Here is a 23989-nt window from a genome sequence, read left to right as displayed (position 1 = left end):
CAAGGAGCCGTTGAGGTCGGCTAAAGAGGTTGCAAACTTCGAGCCGGAACCAAGAGATCAATGTGTCGCTATAGACCTCTTTCACGTCAGCAAGGCAAGCACCAATCGCCATCAACACCGCGACCCGAAGCAACTATGATATCGCTGTTACTTTCCCCTAATAAATTTATTTGTATACTAGTTCTTACTAGTTTAAAATTGGCACTTGGTTGTCTTGGCGTCTCGGGGAACATTTTGAATAGTTCCATGTATTGAGAGTGTGCCAAAACAAAAGCAAATTGTCTAATCACCTTCCGTCCGATTACATTAAACACAGGGCTTGCGTCGGATAAGCTTCCAGGACCGAGAAGAGCTTTCACAACGAGAAGGTGTGCTTCTTGCAGCTAGATAAGCATAAACAGTTTTCAATCGATAGGTAAAGCAAAGAAGGGCCGCGTACATATAGCTAGCCACTTCCGATATATGTGATCTCATGCAGTCATGACCATGAAAAGTGAATACCAGTTGACATCCTGATAAACCCAATAAAAGTTGTTTTTGATTGATTTATTCACAAGTGGTTAAACTGCACTGAACGAGATTTTGACACGTCGCTTCTGATGCGTACGTGTCGCAGGATTACGACGGCGTGGAAGCCGTTCATGACGTCAGTTTGCGCATCTTCAACAACCAGATTACCGTGCTTCTTGGCCACAACGGCGCCGGCAAGACAACGCTGCTGAACATGATCACCGGTAAGTAAGAGGCTCAATTCACGGACCCTGCGAGCGAGTGGCGTCCACAAGCAGTACGCCGCAGGGACAGACCCACTAGATGTCTCTGTAGAGGATCAGGTACTACAGCGTTCATTCGTTTTGGTTGGTACCATGTTAACTAGCAGCCTGCAGAGCTTTCTCCAACCTAGCCTTTGATCTCCCATGTGGAGACGTCGAGGCTATGCCTCACCACTAGTTCGCGGGCTTGCTTGGACAGCCAAAAGTTGGTTGCCGAGGCTGGGTATCTGAGAGGAAGCGACCAACCTTGGCTACACTATATGTGTGGAGCTCTCAATTCTTAATCACACTTAGTGTTTCTGTTGCATAGTTCACTATATTTAGGCGCGAATTGCATTGAATCTCTAAATATTTGCCGGCGTTTTAAGATTTACTTTGTGACGCACTCTCAGTAGATTGTATGATGACATGTGATACCGGAAACTTAGTACAAAGACATAAGTGAATTGGAACTAAATAGATATTAAAACAAGTTCTCCGTTGAAGCAAGTGGTCTCACTTGTGGCTATAATTGTAGTACTGGCGATGCCCGAGAGAGAAGACTCGGGCTACTTCGGCACAAACTAAACATCTATTAGTGCGGCTTCAAAAAGCAGTATTGCTGTTTTGTTCGAGTTCGTGTAGAAACTTGTTTAGACATCACATGCCGCACTGGAATTTTATCACCATTAGGCAGAGCCTCCGTTTTCTTTTTGTACGTCTTGAGATAAGGCACTTCCTATGATTCACAGGTCAGACATTTCGAGTTAACACAATATTGACTTGAATTTCGGCTTTTCTATGACTCCATACCTCCGTAATTTATGCCACCAGCATATCGATCGTCAAGCAGAGACTCAGTTTAGGAATAAGCGCTACGAAAAGCCAGTCTAAATGAAAACCTCAATACGACAAAGCGTAGTTTTTATTTGCATTGACGGTAAATGTTGAAGCTCAGATACCCTTACAAAAAAACCCTGCAACCTCAAATGCCATTATGCTACGGCGGCTTTTAACTTGTGCTAATATCCGCATTGATGGCAGCGAGAATGCCTTGCGACAAGCACTACTTCAGTTAGGTCATGCAAAATCTTAAAAAGCCTACAATCTAAGAATAAGTGCATCGAAAAAATGTTAAAATAAGGCCAAGCCTTACACAGAAGTATGCATCTTAAAGAACACCTTCTTGTTCATATGGGGCAATTTTGAAAGCAAGTTCTTCTTTTGTTAATTTTCAAAAGTAAAACGTTTCATTAAAAGAGAACTGCGCAAACAAGCCTCACTTAAATTCTAACGAAAAAACTAATTTGCTCTAAGGGAATGAAAGAAGCTTTTACCAGCGCAATCAACTAAAATAAATCAGACTAGGTAATAATTAAAACATGAGGGTATATTACAAAAATAATGCTTCGGCAACAGGGACACCATTGCATAACAAGGCGCCATAATATATTTTCGTGCAGGGTTATATTTCTTGAAGTTCATTGCAAAACCTCTAAATTGATAAGTTATTTCTAGTTTTAGTAGAAAAATCTTCATTACTAGAAAGGTTGAACTTGCTCAGGCATGAAAAAATACCAAAAATATAACTTGCAGCAGACTGCTTCATTACGCATTCATTTTGAAACTACAGGGCATGCCAATACGGGCACAAGAAGGAATTAAGGACGCCACAAACACCTTTTTTGATGTCTTGACTTCCTTCTCGTGTCCATGTTTGCGTGTTATGTCTGATTAAATAAAAAATATGAGTTTTGAGAACATAAACGAAAAAAATTGCCCGCAGCTTCCCTCGGGGGAACACTGAGGAGGATGCGGACCATATAATTGCTTAACGGGGTGTTAAAGTGCGACTTACTTGAGTCGATGGCTAAATTGGTTATCGTGGTTGTGAAATGGGGTGTTAAATTGCGACTTACTAGGGTCGATGGCTAAATTGGTTAACGTGGTTGTAGGAGGGGGTGTTAAATGAGTGAACACGTACACACGTATGCGAAAGGGCGGCGCTGGTCGAAGGGACGTTGATCATTGTGTTTGTGGATTCGTTGGAATTCATTTCACCGCGACCTTGGACGTCGACGCGCCGTACAAACCAACCGACGAGCGGCAACTGAGCGAGCGAGCGCCGACCTTGAGTATATATACAGCACGACGGCGCATGCACTGTCAGCTGTTGAATGTTCTCGAAGCGCGACGCCACATGCGCGTCCACTGGAGAATCAGGAGAATTGTAGATGTCGAACGCGGTGTGTAGAGGAGGAAGGGTGCACAGATGGTGGAGGAGTGAAGCGCGCGCGGTGTGTAGAGGAGGAAGGGATGCACAGATGGTGGAAGAGTGGGCGACGACGCGACGGCGCATGCGCGCGCGTCAGCTGTCGAATGTTCGAGAAGCGGTGCGGACGGCGCACTACAAGGCGCGAGTATAAGATGCTCCGCATCTAAAAACTTTGAAACAGCTGCGGTGCTTACACAAGATGATTGAGCGACTTAAAGTCCACCGCACTTGTGTCTAGTTCCATTGCGGTTTTCGCTCTTGTCGGCTTTCTCGCTAGAAGTAGCCCGCTCTTTTTGTCTGCTTTTTCGCTAGCAGCAGTCCGATTTTTTTATTTGTTGCTTGGTTTTCAGTGTCAGTGGCACGACAACATGCTTTCTGCATTGCAGTGTCGAATACTTGTGAGGCAAGCTCAGGCAGTGTGGAGGGCAAGTTCAATGACAACTTGCTACCCGGCATCAAATATGAGTCTGTACAGACATATTCAATTGACTCACAGCGTCACACAAAGTAAATTTGAGGATCGTCAGGCTCACGCACACCTGACATTGTGAGTTTACCAAGCGAAAGGATTATGACTGATGAAAGGTTAAAAATGATTACTTTTAGTTCCGCTTTCGAATGTAAGGGGAGAGGGGTCTAACACTTTTTTCTTTTATCCGCTGAAAAAAAAACTGCGTAGACAAAAAGTATATGAAGCGAAATGATGAGCCATCAATTGACAATAATATGGCCAAAAAAAAAAAAACAGAAATGCATTTTCTCCCAGACCTCATACTTTATTATTTGCACAGGAGAGATCTCAAACACGAGAGTAGCAGTGATATTTTAATAAGGGTCGGACACGCTGTCGGCAACGACAACGAGCTTTTTTAAACTAACATTACAGGGTTCACTAACTCCACCTCGGGCAATGTGCTGGTGGGCGGATATGACGTCATGACGTGCACCAAGGATGCCCGCGAAAGCATCGCCTACTGTGCTCAGGACAACATCCTGTTCGATGACCTCACTGTTGAAGAGCATCTAGTTTTCTTCGCTGTCGTAAGCTTCCTATCACTTGTATGGTTGCATGTAACACGCGGCCCCTGCGTAATCTTCACTGCCACCTTGTCTACTTGACTGTTCACTGTCATTTCTAGGTTAAGGGCACCCCATACGACAGCGTTCGGCAGGAAGTGGTCACCCTGCTGAACGAAACTGGTCTGATTCAGTACCGCTCTGATCTGGTGGACACGTTGTCCTTGGGCCAACAGCGACGCCTCTGCGCTGCTCTGGCCATCGTGTCCAAGCCGAAGGTAGGGGAGAAAATATGCAAACGTTGGGAATGTTGTACACCCTGTATTCAAGGGAATTGTGCAGCCAGACGTGGTACGATGCATATGAGCCATTCATTTTATGCCGTATTAGTGCATTGACAATGAGTCCTGTCTGGTAGCAATGATTGCACCCTGTGGCGTTGTTATTGTTGAAATAGGTTCGTTCTTAACACTTCCCTTCACACTGCTGTAAGCGCGAGCAATACAATGGTACTTAGAGCGCACATAATACATTGCAGAGGTGTGTAACGATGCGAAAACCCCGTTTGTAGATTCGCTCGATCTATTCTGACCTACCGTGATATTGAGCTGGGGCGGCACTTCTTCAATTTATTTTTATTCTAAACGATAGCACGCCGAAGTTATGTTTTATTCTCGAGAGCATAATAGCACAGAAACAGTTGTCTACCCACAGGCGTATTTAATGAAGCACTGATAATTGCTTGGTAAAGCTGAAGATACGATGAAAGTGGCCGCTGTTGTCATAGTGGACTCTATGGCAGCTTTAATACATAAGTATTTCTAGTTCAAGGCTATGAAACTCGCTTTACGCGCACACCACTTTCGTTCATACGTGAAGGTGTTGGACGAAAGTTCGAGGCAGCATCGGACAAGTGGGTAACAATAGCTGCTTTCGTCCACCACTGTCGCAAATCATATGCGTTCACATAGGCTTGGCTCTTTAAAAGCCAGCGAAGATGACTGATGCTCACAAAAGAAAAAAGCGTCATCGAAGTGCTATTGCATGAAAGTGTTGAAAACTACACCCATCCAGCACTATTATATAAATCTTTGCCGCCTATCGAAAATTATTACTGGCCTAATGTCTTAGTCAATATTAGATCCTTTGTTCCGTAGTCGCTCTGCCATGACAGCTGACAAAGAGGCTGCCAGATTCCAACTGAAGCAATTGACAGCTGAAACGTCAGATATACAAAACTAGCCTAATTAGTCCAGGGAAAACATGCACACTATAGAGAGAGTTAAAATAGACTTTTATTTGAGGAAACGCCTTATGCGCCCAAGGTGGATGACCTCCTTATGAAAGGTAGCCGCGAGCCTTCGCCATCGCTCGCACTCGTTGAAACATGCTTCTCTGATTCTTCAGGCCCAGGTCTCATAACTGGGCCTCCCACTGCTTTTCGGTTAGTGTAGTGGCTCCAGAACGTTAATGAGAAGGAGTGGTTGATGATACTCCAATCATTTTATGACTTTCTTTTAACAGTAATAAATATGTCTTTCTAATAAGGTTTTCTTCGCACCTATAGGCTGTGTTTCACTGTAAGGCTGGATTTTCACCTTCAAGTCTATAGAAAGGGTGACAGAGGGGAGATGTGAATTCGTGGACTACCGCAACTTTACCAGATTTCATCGGGTGCCATTTTCTTTCCTCGTGGGCTTAATGTTATCATAACTATAGCGTGTCACTGACTAAATCGCAGTAAACAACTACCCAGGTGATCATCTTGGATGAGCCCACGGCCAACATGGACCCGGAGGGCCGCCGTGAGATGTGGGAGCTTCTCCTTAAGATTCGTAGGAGCTGCGCGCTATTCCTCACGACCCAGCATCTTGATGAAGCAGACGTCCTGGCTGACCGCATACTCATCATAGTGAATGGCAGAATTCGGTAGGTGCCGCAGTTTTCATTGAATGTTGGGAATCTATGAGTAGCTATACCGTTGTCACGCATGTTACGAACATCCTGACAACACAGCACAGGATGTCTGTAATGTATTGCGCGCATAGTTTTAGAAATGGTAATGTCGCCATTTTGACTCCTTTTACTTCGGGCTGCCACGAAAAAAAAATGCTTATACTGTGACGATCTTCGTGCCAGAGCTCGAAGCTTCATCATGCATGCTCACGTGCATGCCCATTCTTATAGTTCCTTCTTGGTCTTAAAGGGGATATGGGAGCACTAGAACACTGCTTTCGGAGCTAAGCATACAGTACTTCTTTGTACCACCTTAGGGATCCTGGATGCTGCCTCCCCGAGTATTAGACTGCACAGCTACACACCATGCACCCTTGGTGGCTAAGATGGCATAAATTGTGTGATTATGGCAGCATTCAGGTCCCGTACAGATGCCTTATTATCTGTTATAGGCCCACCTAAGCGTACGTAGAGTGTGTGAATAAGGGATTTGTTGTTTTCATTTAGTCGAGAATGAAATCACCGAGAAACATTCATACAAGCAGAGCACGCGCAATGAGCTATTCAAATTACCCACTATACCATGCTAGTGAAGCGAACGCTACAGACTGATTTTATGGCACGATTCGCATACACGAACTAAAGATCTTAAGCTTCGTTGCACTGATCGTTTATTGGTGAAAAGGGTAAGGATGCGTACAGTATAGGCACGCTACGTGCTTGGTGTGGACTGCCCCCTGGAGTTTATCTTTTGCGGCTCTTTCCTTTCAGTCAATAATACAGCATATTGCACGCCTACCACATTATCACGTTGTATAATAGTTGTCCTAACAATGAACACAACGTTGTTACGTGACAAGTGTCCCTGGAGGACAACTACGAATGAAAGTTTAGCAATTAAGAATCGTTCGGTTGGGGTTGTTTGCATTAGCTATGATTATCTTCGAACATAGGAAAAAAAAGAACCAGTGAAAAACCACATGGAGACAGCGAAGAACAACACCACACAGGACAAGCGCTGGTTCTTTTTCGCTGTCTTCGTGTGGTTTTTCGCTGGTTATTTTTTCCTGTTACTACAAACCAACTCGCTCGGAAAGCTGATGATGATGATATGTAGGGTTTAACTTCCCTAAACCACCATATGATTATGAGAGACGTGGTAGTGGAGGGCTCCAGAAATTTCGACCACCTGGGGTTCTTTAACAAGCACCCAAATCTGAGCACACGGGCCTACAGCATTTCCGCCTCCATCAGAAATGCAGCCGCAGCAGCCGGGATTCAATCCCGCGACCTGCGGCTCAGCAGCCGAGAACCTTAGCCACTAGACCGCCGCGGCGGGGCTCGCCCTGAGAAGTGTGGCAGCTTGGGCTAGTTGGTATGACATGACGATAGTTATAGCACAGAGACAGGAAGGACACAGAGACAGGAAGGACACAAAGGACACGTGTCCTTCTTGTCTTTGTGTCGTTGTTCTGTTCTCGCGCTATAACTATCGTCGCTCTGAGAGCTACGTAACTGATTATCTTCGAACTCTATATAATCTGAAGTTTGCATAACTAATAAAATGCCAACGCTTCTATAACTCCCACTGACAAAGTTGTCTATAATAGGTAATTTGCGCCATAATAGTGCTGAAAAAAGGGCCTTATCCATTTTAACATTAAGGAGACATTTATTTAGGCACATAAAAATGAAAGCTCGCTGTTTTTGTTTGTCCAGATGCGCCGGCTCTCCGACATTCCTAAAGCAGCGCTTCAACACTGGCTACCGCATGTTAATCTACAAGAGCCCCACTTGCGACGTGTCACGCATAGAGATGCTTCTGCGCAAGTATGCACCTAAAGTGAAACTGCAGAGCGACTCCTTCAACGAGGTCACCTTCCTTCTGGGACATACTCCCTCCACTAAACGCATCATCAACATGTTTCGGGTGAGGTCACCCGACATGTTTGACGCAGTTGTTCGAAGTCTGTATCAAAACTGAGGTTCCCATTGAGCTACAGCTTTCAGAGAAGGTGCTACGGTAATTCCGACAACAATACCGGGAACAGTGGATCCCCTCTCTCAAGCACATTCATGCGCGATTCGCTACATCACTCAGTGTTCGCTTGGCAGCCGTCGGAGTTGAAGTGTTAATCACCGCTCCCGTCGAGTGCGACGTTTGAGCATTACTTCACTTTCTCCACGCAAGGAAACGGCCACCCATGAAGGTTCATAGGCAAATGACATAGGTTTATTGTGAATAGTGCATGACCATTCAGCACATCCGCAAATTGTGCAGGGAGGCAACTTATTGTTGTTGTAGGAAGGCAACAAAGTGAAGTTGTTGGACTCTGTCGTCAAGGGAGAATAAACGTGGGTGTTTGATTATACACCAGAAACAAAACAACAATCTCGTCCGTGGCGTCAGTCTGGTTCTGTGCCACCTCCCTTCAAGAGAGACGATCAAGTCTGAGCAGAGGCGATGCGCTTCCTCAATGGGTTGGTGGGAGGCTTCTTTAACTGAGCAATACAAACGCTGGAACACAATCTTCAAAAGTGTGTCGAAAAATGGAAGCGAGGTTGAAAACTAGACAAAAGTGTAAGGTTTTTAATGACGTATCAATTGATAACAATAATAGTTTTTATTTGTAAAAATATGGGTATCTTACTTTTGGTACGAAACTCGTGCATTATATAACCCAGGCAGCAAGTCAGGGTCACGTTCTAAAGAAAGCAGTCCTTCGATTCATTTTTGCGAGTCCTAACTAGTAGGCTAGATGTGTCTTTAGGAATACAGGTGAGTTCTTTTTGGTATATTTATGGTATTGTTTGAGAGTTGTACCAACCAAAAGTTTGTTAACGCATCTCTTAAAAGACGTGAAATTGGCGATGAGTAAGGTAAAAACACAGTATACTGTACTCATGGGAGACTTTAATGCAAAAATAGGCAAGAAACAAGCTGGAGACCAGGCAGTAGGAGATTATGGCATCGGTAGTAGAAATGTCATACGGGAGCTACCAGTAGAATTCGCATAACGCAATAATTTACGGATTCTGAATACCTTCTACCGAAAGCGAGGGAACCGTAAGTGGTCATGAAGGAGCCCTAATGGCGAAAATAACGAAATAGACTTTATACTGAGTGCACACTCCGGCATCGTGCAAGATGTGGAAGCGCTTGGCAAGGTACGATGCAGTGATCATAGAATGGTACGGTCCCGAATTCGCCTATACTTGAAGAAGGAATGACAGGAACATATACGCAAGAAGCCAGTTATTGAGCTAGCACTGAGAGGGAAAGTACAAGAATTCAGAGTCACGCTTCAGCACAGGTACTCGGCTCTTATCGAGGAAAGCAGCATTGGCGTTGACGAAATCAGTGATAATATGACGAGTATCATTACGGAGTGTGCTGGGGGTACTGTAGTTAGACAGGACACTAGCTAGCTGTCCTAGGAAACGAATAATCACATTAGGGGGCGTGAAAGCATGAAAGCCTCAAGTACAACCGACAAAACAGAGTTGGTAGAGCTTTCTAAGTTGATTAACAAGCGTAATGTATACAACGTAAGTAGGTATGACATGGAGAGAATTGAACACGCTCTGAAGAACGGAGGAAGCGTCAAAGCAGTGATGAGAAAACTTGGGATAGGCAAAACAAAACAACAAATGTATGCACTAAGGGACAAAGAAGGCAAGGTAACTAGCAATATGAATAGGATAGTAAAATTAGCAAAGAAGTTTTACAGATATCTGTAGAGTAGCCAGCACAACCACGACCTTGATATAAGAACTAGATGAAACCCAGATGACACTCCACCAGTAATGATAGAAGTCAGAAACGCCTTAGAGAGCATGCAAAGAGGCAAAGCTGCTGGTGAGAATCAGGTAGCATCGGATCTGCTGAAAGATGGAAGACAGATTGAGTTAGAGAAACTAGCGACCCTGTTTACGAGGTGTCTCCTGACGGGAAGAGTACCAGAATCTTGGAAGAATGACAACATCATCTTAATACATAAGAAAGGAGATGACAAGGACTCTAAGGATTACAGGCCGATCAGCTTGCGTTCCGTAGTATAGAAGCTATTTATAAAGCTAACTGCTTACAGAATTAAGACATTAGAATTCAATCAACCAAAAAAACAAGCAGAATTTCGAACAGGCTAGTCAACAATCGACCACATTCATACTATCAATCAGGTAATAGAGAAATGCTCAGAACATAGCAAACCACAATACGTAGCCTTCATAGATGACGAGAAGGCGTTTGATTCAGTTGAAATTTCAGCAGTCATGCAGACACTGTGGAATCAGGGCGTCGACGAAGAATATATAAACATCCTGGACGAAATCTACAGGGGATCAACTGCTACCATAGTATTTCATAAAGAAAGCAACAAACTACCAATCCAGAAGGGTGTAAGACAGGGGGATACAATATCCCCAATTCTATTTACCGCGTGCTTACAGGAGGTTTTCAGAGGCATAGAATGTAAACAGTCAGGCATAAGAGTTAATGGAGAGTACCTTAGTAACCTGCACTTCGCCGATGACATTGTATTGATGAGTAATTTAGGGGACGAATGGCCACTCATGATTACGGAGTTAGACAAGGTGAGCAGAAAAGTCGGTCCGAAAATTTATCTGCAGAAAACGAAAGTAATGTAGAACAACCTCGGAAGAGAACAGCGCTTCGAGATAGGTAACAGTGCACTTGAAGTTGTACAAGACTACATCTACTTAGGACAGGTAATAACTGAGGAGCCGCACCACGAGATTCAAGTAATTAGAACTATCAGATTGGGGTGGAGCACATTTGGCAAGCACTCTCAACTCATGACTGGTAGATTGCCACTATATCTCTCAAGAGGAAGGTATATAACAGCTGCATATTGCCGGTACCTAGCTACGGAGCAGAGATCTGGACACTTACAAAGAGGGTTAAGCTTAAATTGAGGACGGCGCAGTGAGCAACGGAAAGAAAAATGGTAGGTGTAACCTTGAGCGACAAGAAAAGAGCAGAGGAGATCAGGGAGCAAACTGGGGTTAAAGATATCTTAGTTGAAATCAAGAAAAGGAAATGGACATGGGCTGGTCATGTAGCGCATAGACAGGATAATCACTGGTCATTAAGGTTAACAAGCTGGATTCCCAGAGAAGGCAAGCGGGTTAAGGGTAGACAGAAGGTTAGGTGGGCAGATGAGATTAAAAGAGGTTTGCGAGTAGAAATTGGCAGCAGCAAGCATTGGACCGAGTTGACTGGTGAAACATGGGAGGAGCGTTTGTCCTGCAGTGGACGTAATCAGGCTGATGATGATGATAATGATATCCGTGACAAGTCGTAGCTCCACGAAAAGAGTAACACATAATTTGTTTATCTTTAAAGGAGCAAAGTGAATGACTTCATGCGCACACCCCATTTGACTAAAAGCACTGCCAGCCACCCCTGTGGTTTTGTAGGCAATCATTTTTAGTATGCGCGTTCTATCCCTACACTTAGAACATATTCGGCCCCCTTCCAAGTTGCAGAAGTAGACGTTGAACGTAATAGCGAAAATTCGTTTAAATTGCTTCCTTATCTCCCCCATCATTTTCTAGATGCGACCAAGCGTCAAGTGGAGTGCAGTGAACCAGAGAAAAATATTATAATCTTTCAACGTTACAGGACATCGAAAAGCAGAGCAGACACTTGGGCATCGAGTCGCTGGGCTTGACGGTGACCTCACTCGAAGACGTCCTCATAGGTGTCGCCGAAGAACACCACGTGCACCACCATAAGCTCACCGAGACCATCAAGCAGCATGATGCGTCCATGATCGAAACCAAGGGTTGGTCTTACACCATGCGCAGCTTTTTTCTTAAGTAATTGTAAAATTTCGGCCTGCTGTTGCTTACCTACGAGCTGGACGAAAGTTTATATTGCTTTGAATTTGCGTGAAAAAATAACGTTTGTGAAAACGTGGCAACCGAATGAAAAAAATAACTATAAGAAAACGGTCAAACGTATCAATTAAGTGTTGTAGTTAATTTCAACTAAGAAATGGGCCCGAATTACTCACGGACAACAGTATACAGCTCCTGTACAGTATTAGTGCGTCCACGTCCACCTTAGGTGAACGCCACAAAACTGCTAGATTTGAACAATTAATCCATTTTTGGCGATGCTTTTTCTGCGAATGCCGCAATGACACGTAACTGATTTAAAATTTCCAAACAATTTTTAGATTATAATATACAAGTAGACTAAGCGATAAATATTAACAGCTATGTAGTGAATGATATTTGTTGTTATCAAATCACTCCAACCTCTAAATCAGGGCTTATTTGTGGGGGAGATTCACCACTTCTGCTTGCTCGAAGTGTCGATTTCTTTTCCTGTGATCATTGCTCTGTATGGCGCAGTACCATGGCAACTTTTGGGATAAGATATTTATTCTATTACTTTTTTTTGGAGCGAAAATATTTATTGAGTCTGTAGTGACGCTTCATCGCTTGCCCAAGCGATCTGGTCAAACAAAACAATATTTAAGACAGAAATCTTAATTTTATCATCAAGTGTGCTCCTCCATCTATCAAGTGTTACCGGTTGTGACTCAAGGGACAAAATACAAAGACTGTGTAATTGCCAACGGTCATGAATGCTTTAAGAATCATGAGGGGCGGTACTCATAAGGGAGCATAGCTTGAAATCACCATGCCTGGAATTAGTGCTCTTCCATGAGATGAAAACTGATGATAAATGGAGTGTTATAGCACAAGGGCCAATAACATGAAAACTGGTTAAACTGCCAACGGAAACGTGCAGACATAAAGACATGGTTCTGTGCTGTAAGCAGCCTTTCAACATCTTTTAAAAATATAACCTAAAAACTGATCTGGTGCAGTAAAACGAAATTTTGAGCGTTCTTAGCTCATGTACACGCTTTCTGCAAGAGCGATTCAATTTTTTCAATGAAATATTTGCTGCGCTACTGAGATTAGCATGGAATAAAGGAGGAGACAGGTTAGGGTGTGAGACTCGGTTATTTCTTTACATCACCGAAATATACATGATTCCAGATTGCGCACAAGGATGGAGCGCTGCACAAGTGACTATCACATTGCATTAAAGAAAAGATGACGAGTTTCTTGCATTTTTAAGCACCTTTAACACTGTGACTCCTTGTGACGATGCCCCACCGTGGTGGTGTAGTGGCTGACGTCCTCGGCTGCTGACCCGCAGGTCGCGGGATCGAATCCTGGCTGTGGCGACTGCGTTTGCCAATGGAGGCGGCAATGTTGTAGGCCTGTTTGTTCAGATTTTAGTGCCCTTAAAGAATTCCAGGTGGTCGAAATTTTCGGAGCCCTCCACCACGGCGTCTTCTGATAATCACATGGTGGTTTCGGGACGTTACATTCCACATATCAATCAAATTCTCGGGACGATGTAAAGAAAGTTTTATCTGCTTTTATACAGCACGGTAAAGGCTTGGCGTTTACGGATGAGCTACCTCATGACGATTATTCGAAGTTTTTTTTCATTAACCTGTCATTAAGCGCTACACATTCGTCCTGATTATACAGCCCCCGTGCACGGAATACCTACTACCTTATGATTCTGCACCCGTGAAAACCACGAAAACAGCTGTGGGATTCTCTGTTCACGAAAGACGGATATCAACATGACAGACATCCATTTTCGATGCAGTAGGCCCGTGTGTTTCGATTTGAGTGCCCGTTAAAAAACCCCAGGTGGTGAAAATTTGCGGCGTCCTCCACTACGGCGTCTCTCATAACCATGTATACTTTTGAAACGTTAAAGCCCACATATCAATCAAATCAAATCAACAGGAAAACACAATTGTTTATTCGATCTATAGGAAAAGCATCACATGGAACACACCGACGCCACGCTATTCAGAAATATTGTCAGAAGTAACCAAGAAATGAATGAACCGAGCTTGGCAGCTTAGGTTTTATAACCACTAGTGGTGACGTAAGCCAGTGATTAAGCGGCGGTGGAACTGTCCCTTATCGTAAGCGTATTGCAGGAAGTGGCTGTGTCACGCCGCCCTAACCACAGACGAAACGTGGCTGCGCAGATTTCTGCACAGTATTTGCCACAGAGCCACTGCGACATTGTGTCGGCGGTATGTGTTGTTGAAGTCGTGCAATCCCCCCGTGAAGGACAGTTGTCAGGAGCTGCTTTCAAGGCTGGTTTCAGCAGGTTTTCCTTTGGGGGCCATTACCACGGTGTCCGAATCTCTGGTTCGGAAGCTTAAATGGTGCAGCAGGAAGCACGAGGCTGCGCCGAAAAAGAAACCACGGGTTCCGCCCACAATTTGAAAAAATAATGTTCCAAACAGGCGGGACGTTTCAGTGGTATTCTAGGCCCCCAGCTAGCTCTTGGAGCTCTGTGCCCGCATTCCCTGTATTTGGTGTTCCATCTATCGAGAATAGAGGAGCCGCTGCAGCGAAATTTCGCAGTTTTGCCCTTGCACGCTCAAGTGCGACTAAGTATGAATTGAGAGAGCTTTTTGCTGCGCCGACGTGCTTAGTATAGATGCGCACGACCATGTGTGAACTTGCCATTTCGTTGTGCTTCGTGCGGCTGCGCACCACTGTTTGGACGAAATCTTCTGATAGAATGAATCAGGCAGACGTTAGCAGGCGAAATACTAGATGCATATCAGATACAGATGGCGGGGAACGAATGCGTCAGTGGCTCGTCGATCATTTTGTACAAGAAAGAATTCCTATTTCTAGATAGCACTGTGCTATAGCTTTGCTCCATTTTTTTTGCAATGTGAGAGTTGCTTGTGCTGCACCTCCTCTTCGCGCGCCTTCTGGAAGCATATATATTTGGGTGATGTGAGTAAAGAATAAACGTGTTGAAAGCCCGGCGCTCAACTTCGTCGACGCTTTTTTCCCCTGCTTAGCTGAGTTGCGCGACAAATATTTTATTAAACTGCGCACCAACTTGCCCAACGTCCCAATGTTCTAAAATGATTCTGTTTCTTTCATTCGGGAACATAGCGTTCCTAACCGCGGTATCGTGACTTTGGGGCAGATATACCCAGCAATTACAGCCGATTCATCATTCGTTAAAAAGGTCAGGCTATACAGGAATCAATTGACAAATTGTATTTCGCCTTCGTGCAGACACCTTAGTAAACGTAATGGTGAGCACGGTCTCCTCGAATCCGGGATGCGCACGCCGCATGTGGGCGGTGTTCTGCAAGCGAGCCACCTGCGTCTCGCGGCAACTCAAGATCCCGCTGTTCAGTTGGCTGCTGCCCATGATGCTGCTCTGGCTGCTCTTCACTTTCGAGGACGTGGCACTGTACCGGAACGTCATCGTTGCCGAACACGTGGGCAACACGCTCTCTTACAGCTTCGTCGAGCTTGTCGGCAAGGCCAATGTAAGACTATTTTTCAGCGTGGTCCTTTGTTAGTTTTAACTAACATGCCAAGGATGACAAGGTGCATTCGACAAAGATAGGTCCTCCAATCGAAACGTTGGCCAGCCTTTTTGAGGCAAATCCACTGCTCACCCTGATTATCCCGCTAAGCGTTTCCATCTGTCGTCTCCCATCTAGATTCTGAAAGAACAAAAACAAAATTTGGAGCACGCTGTTGAATGTGCGTCTAATTCATTGCTTGTAATATTATATCAACAAATGAAGACATGCTGACCAGCATAACATAAACAGTATGGTGGTAATTTTTTGTTGTTAACTATTATTCTCTCTGTATTTGGTGTTCCATCTCTCGAAAATAAAGCAGACGCCACAGTGAAATTCTGCAGTTTTGCCCTTACACGCTCAGTGTGACTGAGTACGAATTGAGAAAGCGCTATGATGCGCCGACGTACTTGGTATAGATCCGTACGACCATGCGTGGACTTAAGTATGGTATATACACAATACTGGAGACAGTTTAGAGATGCCGACGTCCAAGGACCTCGTCTTATGATAATTATATACCTTCCTATTACGAAAAAGCAATGCACGCATGCAAGGCGATCAAATGAGAAGCATTTTTGCCTTTTATGCTGTCTTTATTTAGAACAGACAGTCTTGTCATTCAATCTCTAACTGACTAAACCAACACAGGACGTGAAATATCTAGGTCTCGGCTTTTAGATGGGAGGCATAAAGGGATCGTTTTGCATGAATAGCTAGAAATTCTGATATTGCGAATGAATCAGCGTTTTTTCCCGTGGTAAATAAAAAAACCCATTTTGTATTTAGTTAGGTGAGTTCTGCATGCTTAACGCAGAAAAGCGAATGTATTCCTTCGGTTCTATTTACTTGTCATCTTTATCTCTTTCGAGTGGCTGATCCCAGCAATGTTGAGTTTCTTTCTAAGACATCTGTACAAATAACAACGCTGTTTTACTGAAACATACTGGGAAACGTAACCGTCATATTTCTGAAAACAGGAATACAAAACAAATTTCATAGCAAAAATACATTGCCAACTTTTTTTCGAATGAACCCACATTTTCTACAATCTGCATTCAGGTTACCTTAGGTGGGTTAGGATTGCCTGCCTAGGTAGTAGGTTTAGCATGACTGAAAGAAAGAGGTCTTCTCTCTGCTCTCTGCCTGTGTCTCACAGAAACAGGTGAACGCACACAAACTGCGCGGACGAGCAAGTAGTGTAGCGATTATTTCACCTTGAAAAACTCACCCAAATCGTCTACTTCTACGCTCTACAATTTTTTCCCTGCTTTGATGAATAACAACTGCGCGTTCGATGTGTTCATAAGCCTTTTGTACGCATTTAACAAGATAGTAATGAACGTAACTGTGTCCCTCTTTGTTTTCATTCACGATCACGGTGCGGCGGCCCCAAATCAGTGTATGACAGGCTAAGCCAAGTCATAAACACACAGCTTCTAATCAGTGGGTTCGTAGTCCCTTCCTCGTGTCCCAATTTGAAGCGGCTTTTTCTGTCTCACCTTGCGTTGTCTAGCGAGGAACGTGAGAGACGCGAATGGAGCCGGCGTGTCCGTGTCGATTTCGCCACTATTATTCGAACCCAGCCAAAGCAGAGCAGCTGAGGCTGCCGGTGGTCAGTTCGCCAGCAGCGTGCTCGTTCTTTTTGCTTGAACGCATCTCGAGCTCTAGCATGAGTTGCACGAGTTATGCGCAATATGAGGTAATATGTCGATGTTGAAGAGCATTATGACAATGGTGGTAAATTGAAATGATGACGCCATAGCTTTAATGGGTGGTTCTAGTGGCTTCGTGCCACACACTGTGAAACATTGGAATGGGTTGGTGTAAAATGCAATGAAAGAGGCATTTTAAAGATCATATCAAAGACGACCCAGGTACTGGCGTAGGGCTCAACTTGGTGGTACATGCACCATCCCTTGCTTCACAGCACAGCAGGCGTAATACAATAGTACAGATGTAATTCTATAGTCGTCGTTCTCTAAATTTTAACGTTTATTCATTTATTTATTATCTACAGGGCCCACATGGATTACCTAGAATAGGGCATTACGTACGTTCACAAGAATAAAAGTAGTGATTTTTTTTAATAGAATAATACCTACATTATGTAATACATTGGTAATACTACAATATTACACACTATGTTAGCCAATAAATTTATATCAGGACATTTGAAAAAGAGGAAAAAGGAAGAAAAATAGAAGTAACATCGTGAAGCACTAAAAAGGGAAATAGCGCCACACATGAAAGAATATGAAACATAGCAGTTACGATTTGTTCACCAAACGCAGCAAAAAAGAGTTCTGAGGTCACTGGTAAAGTACACATTAAAACTACAGTTGTTAACTTCAGCCCTTAAGGCGGTAAGACAATTCCACTTTTTCAATGTACTCAGTGAACAAATTAGGTAATGCGCAAGTCTGCATGATGAAACTTCTCGTGTACTTCATGTGTGCAGCAAAGAGAGAGATATATCTGCAAGCGACACTGTTAGACGCAGTTTTTCTGCCGCTGCCATGTTCCAAACAAGTCCAAGTGATCACCATCTTCCGGCATGATGTGCTTTGTGAAAGCAGCGAAGCTCTTCCGACGAATATGGCTCGAACGGTGATGAAACGAGCCTGGTGTCCCCGCCGTGCGAAAAAAGCATGAAGGTTGCTGAAAAAAGGGGTGGGTAGAGACGCCTTTGTTGAGGACCACAGCCAGTAAGGTTGCTCTAGCCTCCCCCGCAATATTTATGAAGGTGGTGTTCTAGTGAAAAGAAATACTAAAGATACTGAGAATCAGTATTTTTTTTAGCGAGTCGAGGTTTCTAGCTTGTGTCCCCCTCTACCGAAAAATTTTCTAGCCACGGATTTGCCTGTCACTCCGGAACAAAGGACATCCATTTACCATCTGGGTGGAGTCACCTGGGGTAGCGCACGCCCTGTCTTTACAGGTTCTAAACAACGGTTCATACTTTTGTGCGTGTCGAGTTCTCGTCGCCAAGATCGTTTTGAATTCAAAAGTAGCACGAACGCTGCGCCATTCAATGCAGCGGCTGTGTTTACCAGCGGTGATCAAGGGGTCACGGCGCTCCACAGCTGACTTAATTGCAGGTCATACGATTGAATCATGGCCCCGCAGCTGCGTTTTCTATGAAGGTGAAAATGATTCAGGCCCATGTAGTTGTAGACTTAGATGTACTTAAATATAAAACCCCATATGAACAAAATTTCTGGAGCTGTCCTGTGACTTAATACGAATGGCTCACGGCAGAAAAGTCAAAACTCAAAATTCTAATTAGGAGAAGTCAAAAACAAGCGCTAGGTTTGCCTTGAAACATCAGCACTTAACTCCCCCTTCAACTGGGTTTACATTTTACCCTTGAGGAATTTATCGAGGCACAACAAATTTTCCGATTCAAGTGATTAGCCAAGAGTAAGCCATGATTGGCCAGATTCTACCCTATCTCAGAATTTCTTACCACATTTTACACAGAGACAAACATAAGATACCACCCACTATCCGTGCTGAGCTCATAGTACCACACATACTAAAAAACATGCACCCTGAACACGACAAAAGCAGACTTGTCAGTAGAGCCAGAGCCATGTTCAAGATTTTTGGGCTCAACCATGAGGTGGTCTTTGTCGACGCAGCACGCTACCAAGAACGTCACCGCTTCGCGGCTGCTGTCGTAGATCACTAACAACAATGCAAAAGCAGCGCATCAATCATCTCACGATACGTAGAAACGGCAGAGGAAGTGACCATCTCGATGGTCATAGACCACATGAAGTCTCATATGTGATAAAACGACTCCCTGGTGGCCGTTCGAAACTACGCCAGTGGCAGAATCTCCCCCGAGGCATTGCGGATTCTTAGTACAGGCAAAATTCACGAGGCGGACAAATGCGTAGACATCCTTTGATTCCCAGCCCACACAGCCTTAAGTAACCCGGTCGTCAGTCCGAATGACGTGGCTTAAAACGTGGCTTGACATCTATACTTTCCCAATCGCGTTAGACGAAGTGGCCACGCAAACGAACTTTTCTGCGCTGGTATGGGAATGGGACGATCGGTTCACTAAATTTTGTGACATATCTCAACACTACCGAATGCAAATGCGGAAGTACCCTCCACCTCACGCCAACCTAAATCGGGTTCAGTCCGTTCTGTGGCGGCAGCTACAAACACGCACACACACGAACCCCGTAGTCATGCACCACGTATATCCCAAAATCTATAACACTAATCTATACCAGTACTGTACCTGCAGAGCCACTTTGTCCATATCCTATGAAAATGTCCAGAATTAATCAGCGATGCTTAAATTGCAACCTCCAATGAAAACATTCGGGCGCGTTGGCGGACTGCACTGCTAAGTTGGGGCCAAGGAAGCAGCCGGGAGACACGGCCTCTTCCTTAGCTTCTATATAGGTGGGAACTCCACCCAGCAATCTGCCGGAAATTATTAAACAGTACCTCGCTCTCTATGAGAGTGTATTCTACAACCAAACAAAGTTTTTGGGACGTTAAACTCGATCAATTATCATGACTTAGAAGCAAACGAATAGCTTTACTTCGTAGAACATTCCAATTTGTTGCTATCGCGTTTATTGATGTACCTGTGCGGCAAACATATTGTCGCTCTGCAGGGGTTCGCACAAGTTAGAGAAGATGGAGTGTTCTACGTCGACTACATACTGCCCTTAATAAGGCCAGGCGTAACCACCGTAGAGGTCATCCTTCCTGACGAAAACGTGGACGAGTGGCTGCTCCAGTTGGCCAAGGACGATTTGCGTCATTACGTCTTCATGACGCACTTTGGCGTGCAGCTGCTGGAACAAGGAAGGTACCACCGTCAGGTCACTAAGCTACCACTGCGAAAAATTGTTCAGAATAAGCGATAGGCACGAATCGGCAAAGCGAAGGACGCTGCACTTCATTAAGTGTTATTAGCAGTAGCGGCAGCGAGTTACATTTTTTTGTGCTTCTTCCAAACACATCTAATTGATAGCTTACTTCAGGTTTTGCGGATATTGACGAAATGTGCTTAAGAGAAATAAAATTGCTATGATATTGATACTTATACTTTATGTAAAGGTATTTTACATAAATATAATTTCGAAGCATATGTCTCAGTAGGATAAGGGCCAGTTAATTGTCAGGATACTTATTAAAACTCATTGAAACAGCAGGTGGTTTTCATGACAGCAGCTAGCGTCGCTTAGCCCCCTGCAGGCTGAGAATATGGCAACCTCGATCTTTTTCTATGTGGCTTCTGCGATCCGCTTCAGCAGTGCGACGAATGGAGAAGCACAACATTTCAATATAAGCGTATCGTGTTGTGTTCGGCGTTACTATTAGGTGATTACACTCTGAAACCGGCAAGTTTTCCGCTAGCGCCGTATCTTGAAAGCAGTCGCTTAGTAATTGTTTCCATTGAGCCCATCAGCACACCATACCTCCATTCGTATTTTCATTTAGGACACTAATTATTGAGGATTCTGATCACCCAAACGCTTCGTCATTTCACGATCCTCTCAGAACGGTTCTCTGGTACAACGGCGAGATCCAGCACATGGCGCTATTGGTACTGACGCTGTTCAACAATGGGCGCCTGCACTTCATCACCGGTAAAACTGACGTGCTGTTCAGCTTCGAGGTGACTGTGCTCGACAGCGCCAATGTGGGTGGTGAAGGAGAGCACGGGGAGAGCCATGGCGCCTATCGAGAGCTGCTGCCTCAGATCCTGCGCTCCATATTTTTGCCCATGGTGTCCAGCCTGATGTGCAGCAATTTTGTGCTTTTTCCGATCACCGAGCGGGCACTGCAGGTATAGCTTGCCAAACTTTTATTTTTTTAGGGGGAACGTGGCAATAAGAATGATTAATTTGGTCAAAATGTAAAATTTTTCAATTTATCTTTTTTCTGCAATCCTGAGACCATGTTTGTTTATTGCATGGGGATTTATTAGACCAACGTAAGTAAGGTAAGTCAAGAAAAAAAAGCATTTTATTAGTGTGCTCTCATCAAAAACAATGACAAAGTGGAGCTTTGGAAAATGGGTATCTGCAGCTTTCCTTTAGCACACAGTCACCATACTAAGCATAATTAACATAATTGTAGAGAGGAGATATTCGAGCTCCAGATAGCATTAACGATGCGTTTCTACAATAAAAATAGACCCTGCTTTTTTCCTATATTGGTTTTCTTAGCCTCTAGCTCCAATTTCTGAGACCTGCATTTTCTCAGCTTCCATTTTCTGAGCAGTTTCTGTCAATGAACCCTGAGCCATTCCACATCATATGAAGATATAGCCATTCTGTTTTCTTCACCTACTTCCTAAGGCATTTGTGAGTACCATAAAGCTTCCCACATATAGGTGCACATCGTACAGAGTTTTATATTTGGCTTGTTGTGAAAAGTCCGAGCAAGAAAATATGTAGAAAACTTTAAAAAATTTATGTGTCTCTTTGAATATAAAAAAAGCAATAGTATCATAGCACAGCACAAGCCCTTGTGAATATTATTATGTAAAAATTTCATCACATTGTTTTCATAAATGATTAAGACCTTCATTGCAGCTTGCCCCCTAATTTTTACCGTCTTACATGACAATGCGTGTGAGACACTGCTGAACACATGACATTTTTATATATTGCTTGTCTAAGTATGAAGTGGACACAATATTTTTCAAGCAGCGCCTTCCTAGTAACGCGTTTCAATTTCGTTTAAGATAATGAGTATTAGTATGTAGTGCTTTACACGCCTTTAGTAGGCCTAGAAGACGTGAACAGAAACAGTCTTTTACGGCACAAAACTCATTATATGTCCCCACAAACGTTTTAAATGAAGAACACCTTGTGATGATGGTTATGTGCAGGCGACGAAGAAGCGTCTTATAAATGCCCGAAGTATTTATTTCGAAGGGCAAACCACACCCACCGCCACCACGTTTCCGAAGTTCGAATAGTTTAACGTCCGAAAACCGTGGTATCATTAAGACAAATTCTGTAAAGGAGGGCTCTTTCGCCCAGAATATCTGAACTTCCTAAAGCCCAGTGCATGGCCCTACGGCGTCTGGACTTAACTGAAATACAACTACAGCGGGTGGAATTCAACCCTCACGTTTTCTTCGTCTGCATGAACGCAGTTTATTCGGGATGCAGAATGCTAATGGGACGTGACCGAAAGGCTGATTTTGGACATACCACTTGTATTCAGTGTGCTTTGCTGGTGAAACAGCGATCGGTCAGCTGCATTAAATTACAAGCCTCGGTAATGCAGGCTGTAAACATTAACTAACAAAAGAGTGCTCTTTATTTTGTGTATCTGCCATATTGATGTCTAGGTGAGGCTCGGCGTTTTACTCTATGGGTACTCTAAAGAGCGAGGAGCAAATACACCTTAATGAAAAAAAGTACTTGAGGTCAGACCTTATATACACCGATTCTATAGTGTTTGACTGAATGGCTGTATTAAGGGAAATCGACAAGGTGTGGTGATTTGTTGTGACTTGGCTTGACATGACAAGATTCTGTGATACCCCGCGAAGTTCTGCAAGAAAACTTTGAAATAGCATTGATTGCTCCAACTTTGTGGGATCTCCGCGCTCAAAACACGTGCATTCGGGATGCTGAATGCTGATGGGACGTGACCGAAAGGCTGAATTCGGACATACCATTTGTATTCAGTGTGCTTTGCTAGTGAGCGATCGGCCAGCTACATTAAATTACAAGCCTCGGGAATGCGGTCTTTTAATCCATAAGCTGTCCAGATTACTGGAAGGGTAAATTAGGCTACTTCTTTAGGAGTTAAAGATCTGTCCCTGCGTCGAAATAATTTTAGAGGTTCGGATGAGCAGCACTGCCAAAAATGTGAGATAAAGAGCCTGCAAGTAAAATATAGTCGGTATAATTTAGCGTCAAGCGCGTAAGCTGGCCCCCAAGGACTACGCTAAACAGTTTTAAAAGTTTAAAAATTCGAAAAAAAATCACAGGTTCACCCGGGTGGTGCAGACACAAAAAAGCTCTACACTGTATGTTGGTCATATTTTCTATGTATACTTCAACGTTTTGCTTTGCGAAGGACACAACACGCACTTTCAAACTTACAGAGCAACGACGCATTGTTGCAATCTTAGAGAGCGGTCGTGCCCAGCCCTAGCTAGACTGTGAGGTTCGCAGTTACGGCGAATACGTGCCCATTGTTTCCCACTTACAACTAATTCTGCTAACAGGGTGTTTCGCTCGGCTTCGGCTACACTGTATAGATCAGTGCCTGAAGCTTTATGCGTTTCTCCTCGCTGGAAGTGCATTTAAAGCTTGCTTCATTATTTTTTACTCACAGGTAAAGCACCTGCATATTATTACGGGAATCGGGCCGTTCCTCTACTGGATCACCAATTTCGTCTGGGATTTTATGTTTTATATGGGCACCGCCATTTTCATCTTGCCGCCCATTGCTTACTTCCACGCCGACTCGCTGGATTTCAACTACATTCGTAAGTCCTCGAGTTACGTAGGTTAAGGTACACCTTCACCCACACGCCCATAGGGCGTCTTCGCTCCTCT

The 23989-nt window shown here is 44.0% G+C and overlaps 1 protein-coding gene across 1 annotated transcript in view; it reads left to right on the top strand.

The window, feature by feature from the left end:
• Window positions 1-23989, top strand: part of LOC142785169 (phospholipid-transporting ATPase ABCA3-like) — a 77738-nt gene that overhangs the window by 23759 nt on the left and 29990 nt on the right. Inside the window, exons 8-18 of the mRNA XM_075883624.1 lie at window positions 1-94; window positions 617-734; window positions 3914-4068; window positions 4167-4322; window positions 5801-5973; window positions 7720-7930; window positions 11648-11810; window positions 15124-15383; window positions 20069-20265; window positions 20961-21249; window positions 23766-23919. The exon at window positions 1-94 is cut by the window's left edge and continues 32 nt beyond it. Of these exons, the coding sequence (XP_075739739.1) occupies window positions 1-94; window positions 617-734; window positions 3914-4068; window positions 4167-4322; window positions 5801-5973; window positions 7720-7930; window positions 11648-11810; window positions 15124-15383; window positions 20069-20265; window positions 20961-21249; window positions 23766-23919 (1970 nt within the window). The remainder of the gene's footprint in view (window positions 95-616; window positions 735-3913; window positions 4069-4166; window positions 4323-5800; window positions 5974-7719; window positions 7931-11647; window positions 11811-15123; window positions 15384-20068; window positions 20266-20960; window positions 21250-23765; window positions 23920-23989) is intronic.

Source organism: Rhipicephalus microplus, unplaced genomic scaffold, assembly GCF_043290135.1.
Source record: "Rhipicephalus microplus isolate Deutch F79 unplaced genomic scaffold, USDA_Rmic scaffold_18, whole genome shotgun sequence".
Taxonomy (NCBI): domain Eukaryota; kingdom Metazoa; phylum Arthropoda; class Arachnida; order Ixodida; family Ixodidae; genus Rhipicephalus; species Rhipicephalus microplus.
This window is presented reverse-complemented; position numbering and strand designations above follow the sequence as displayed.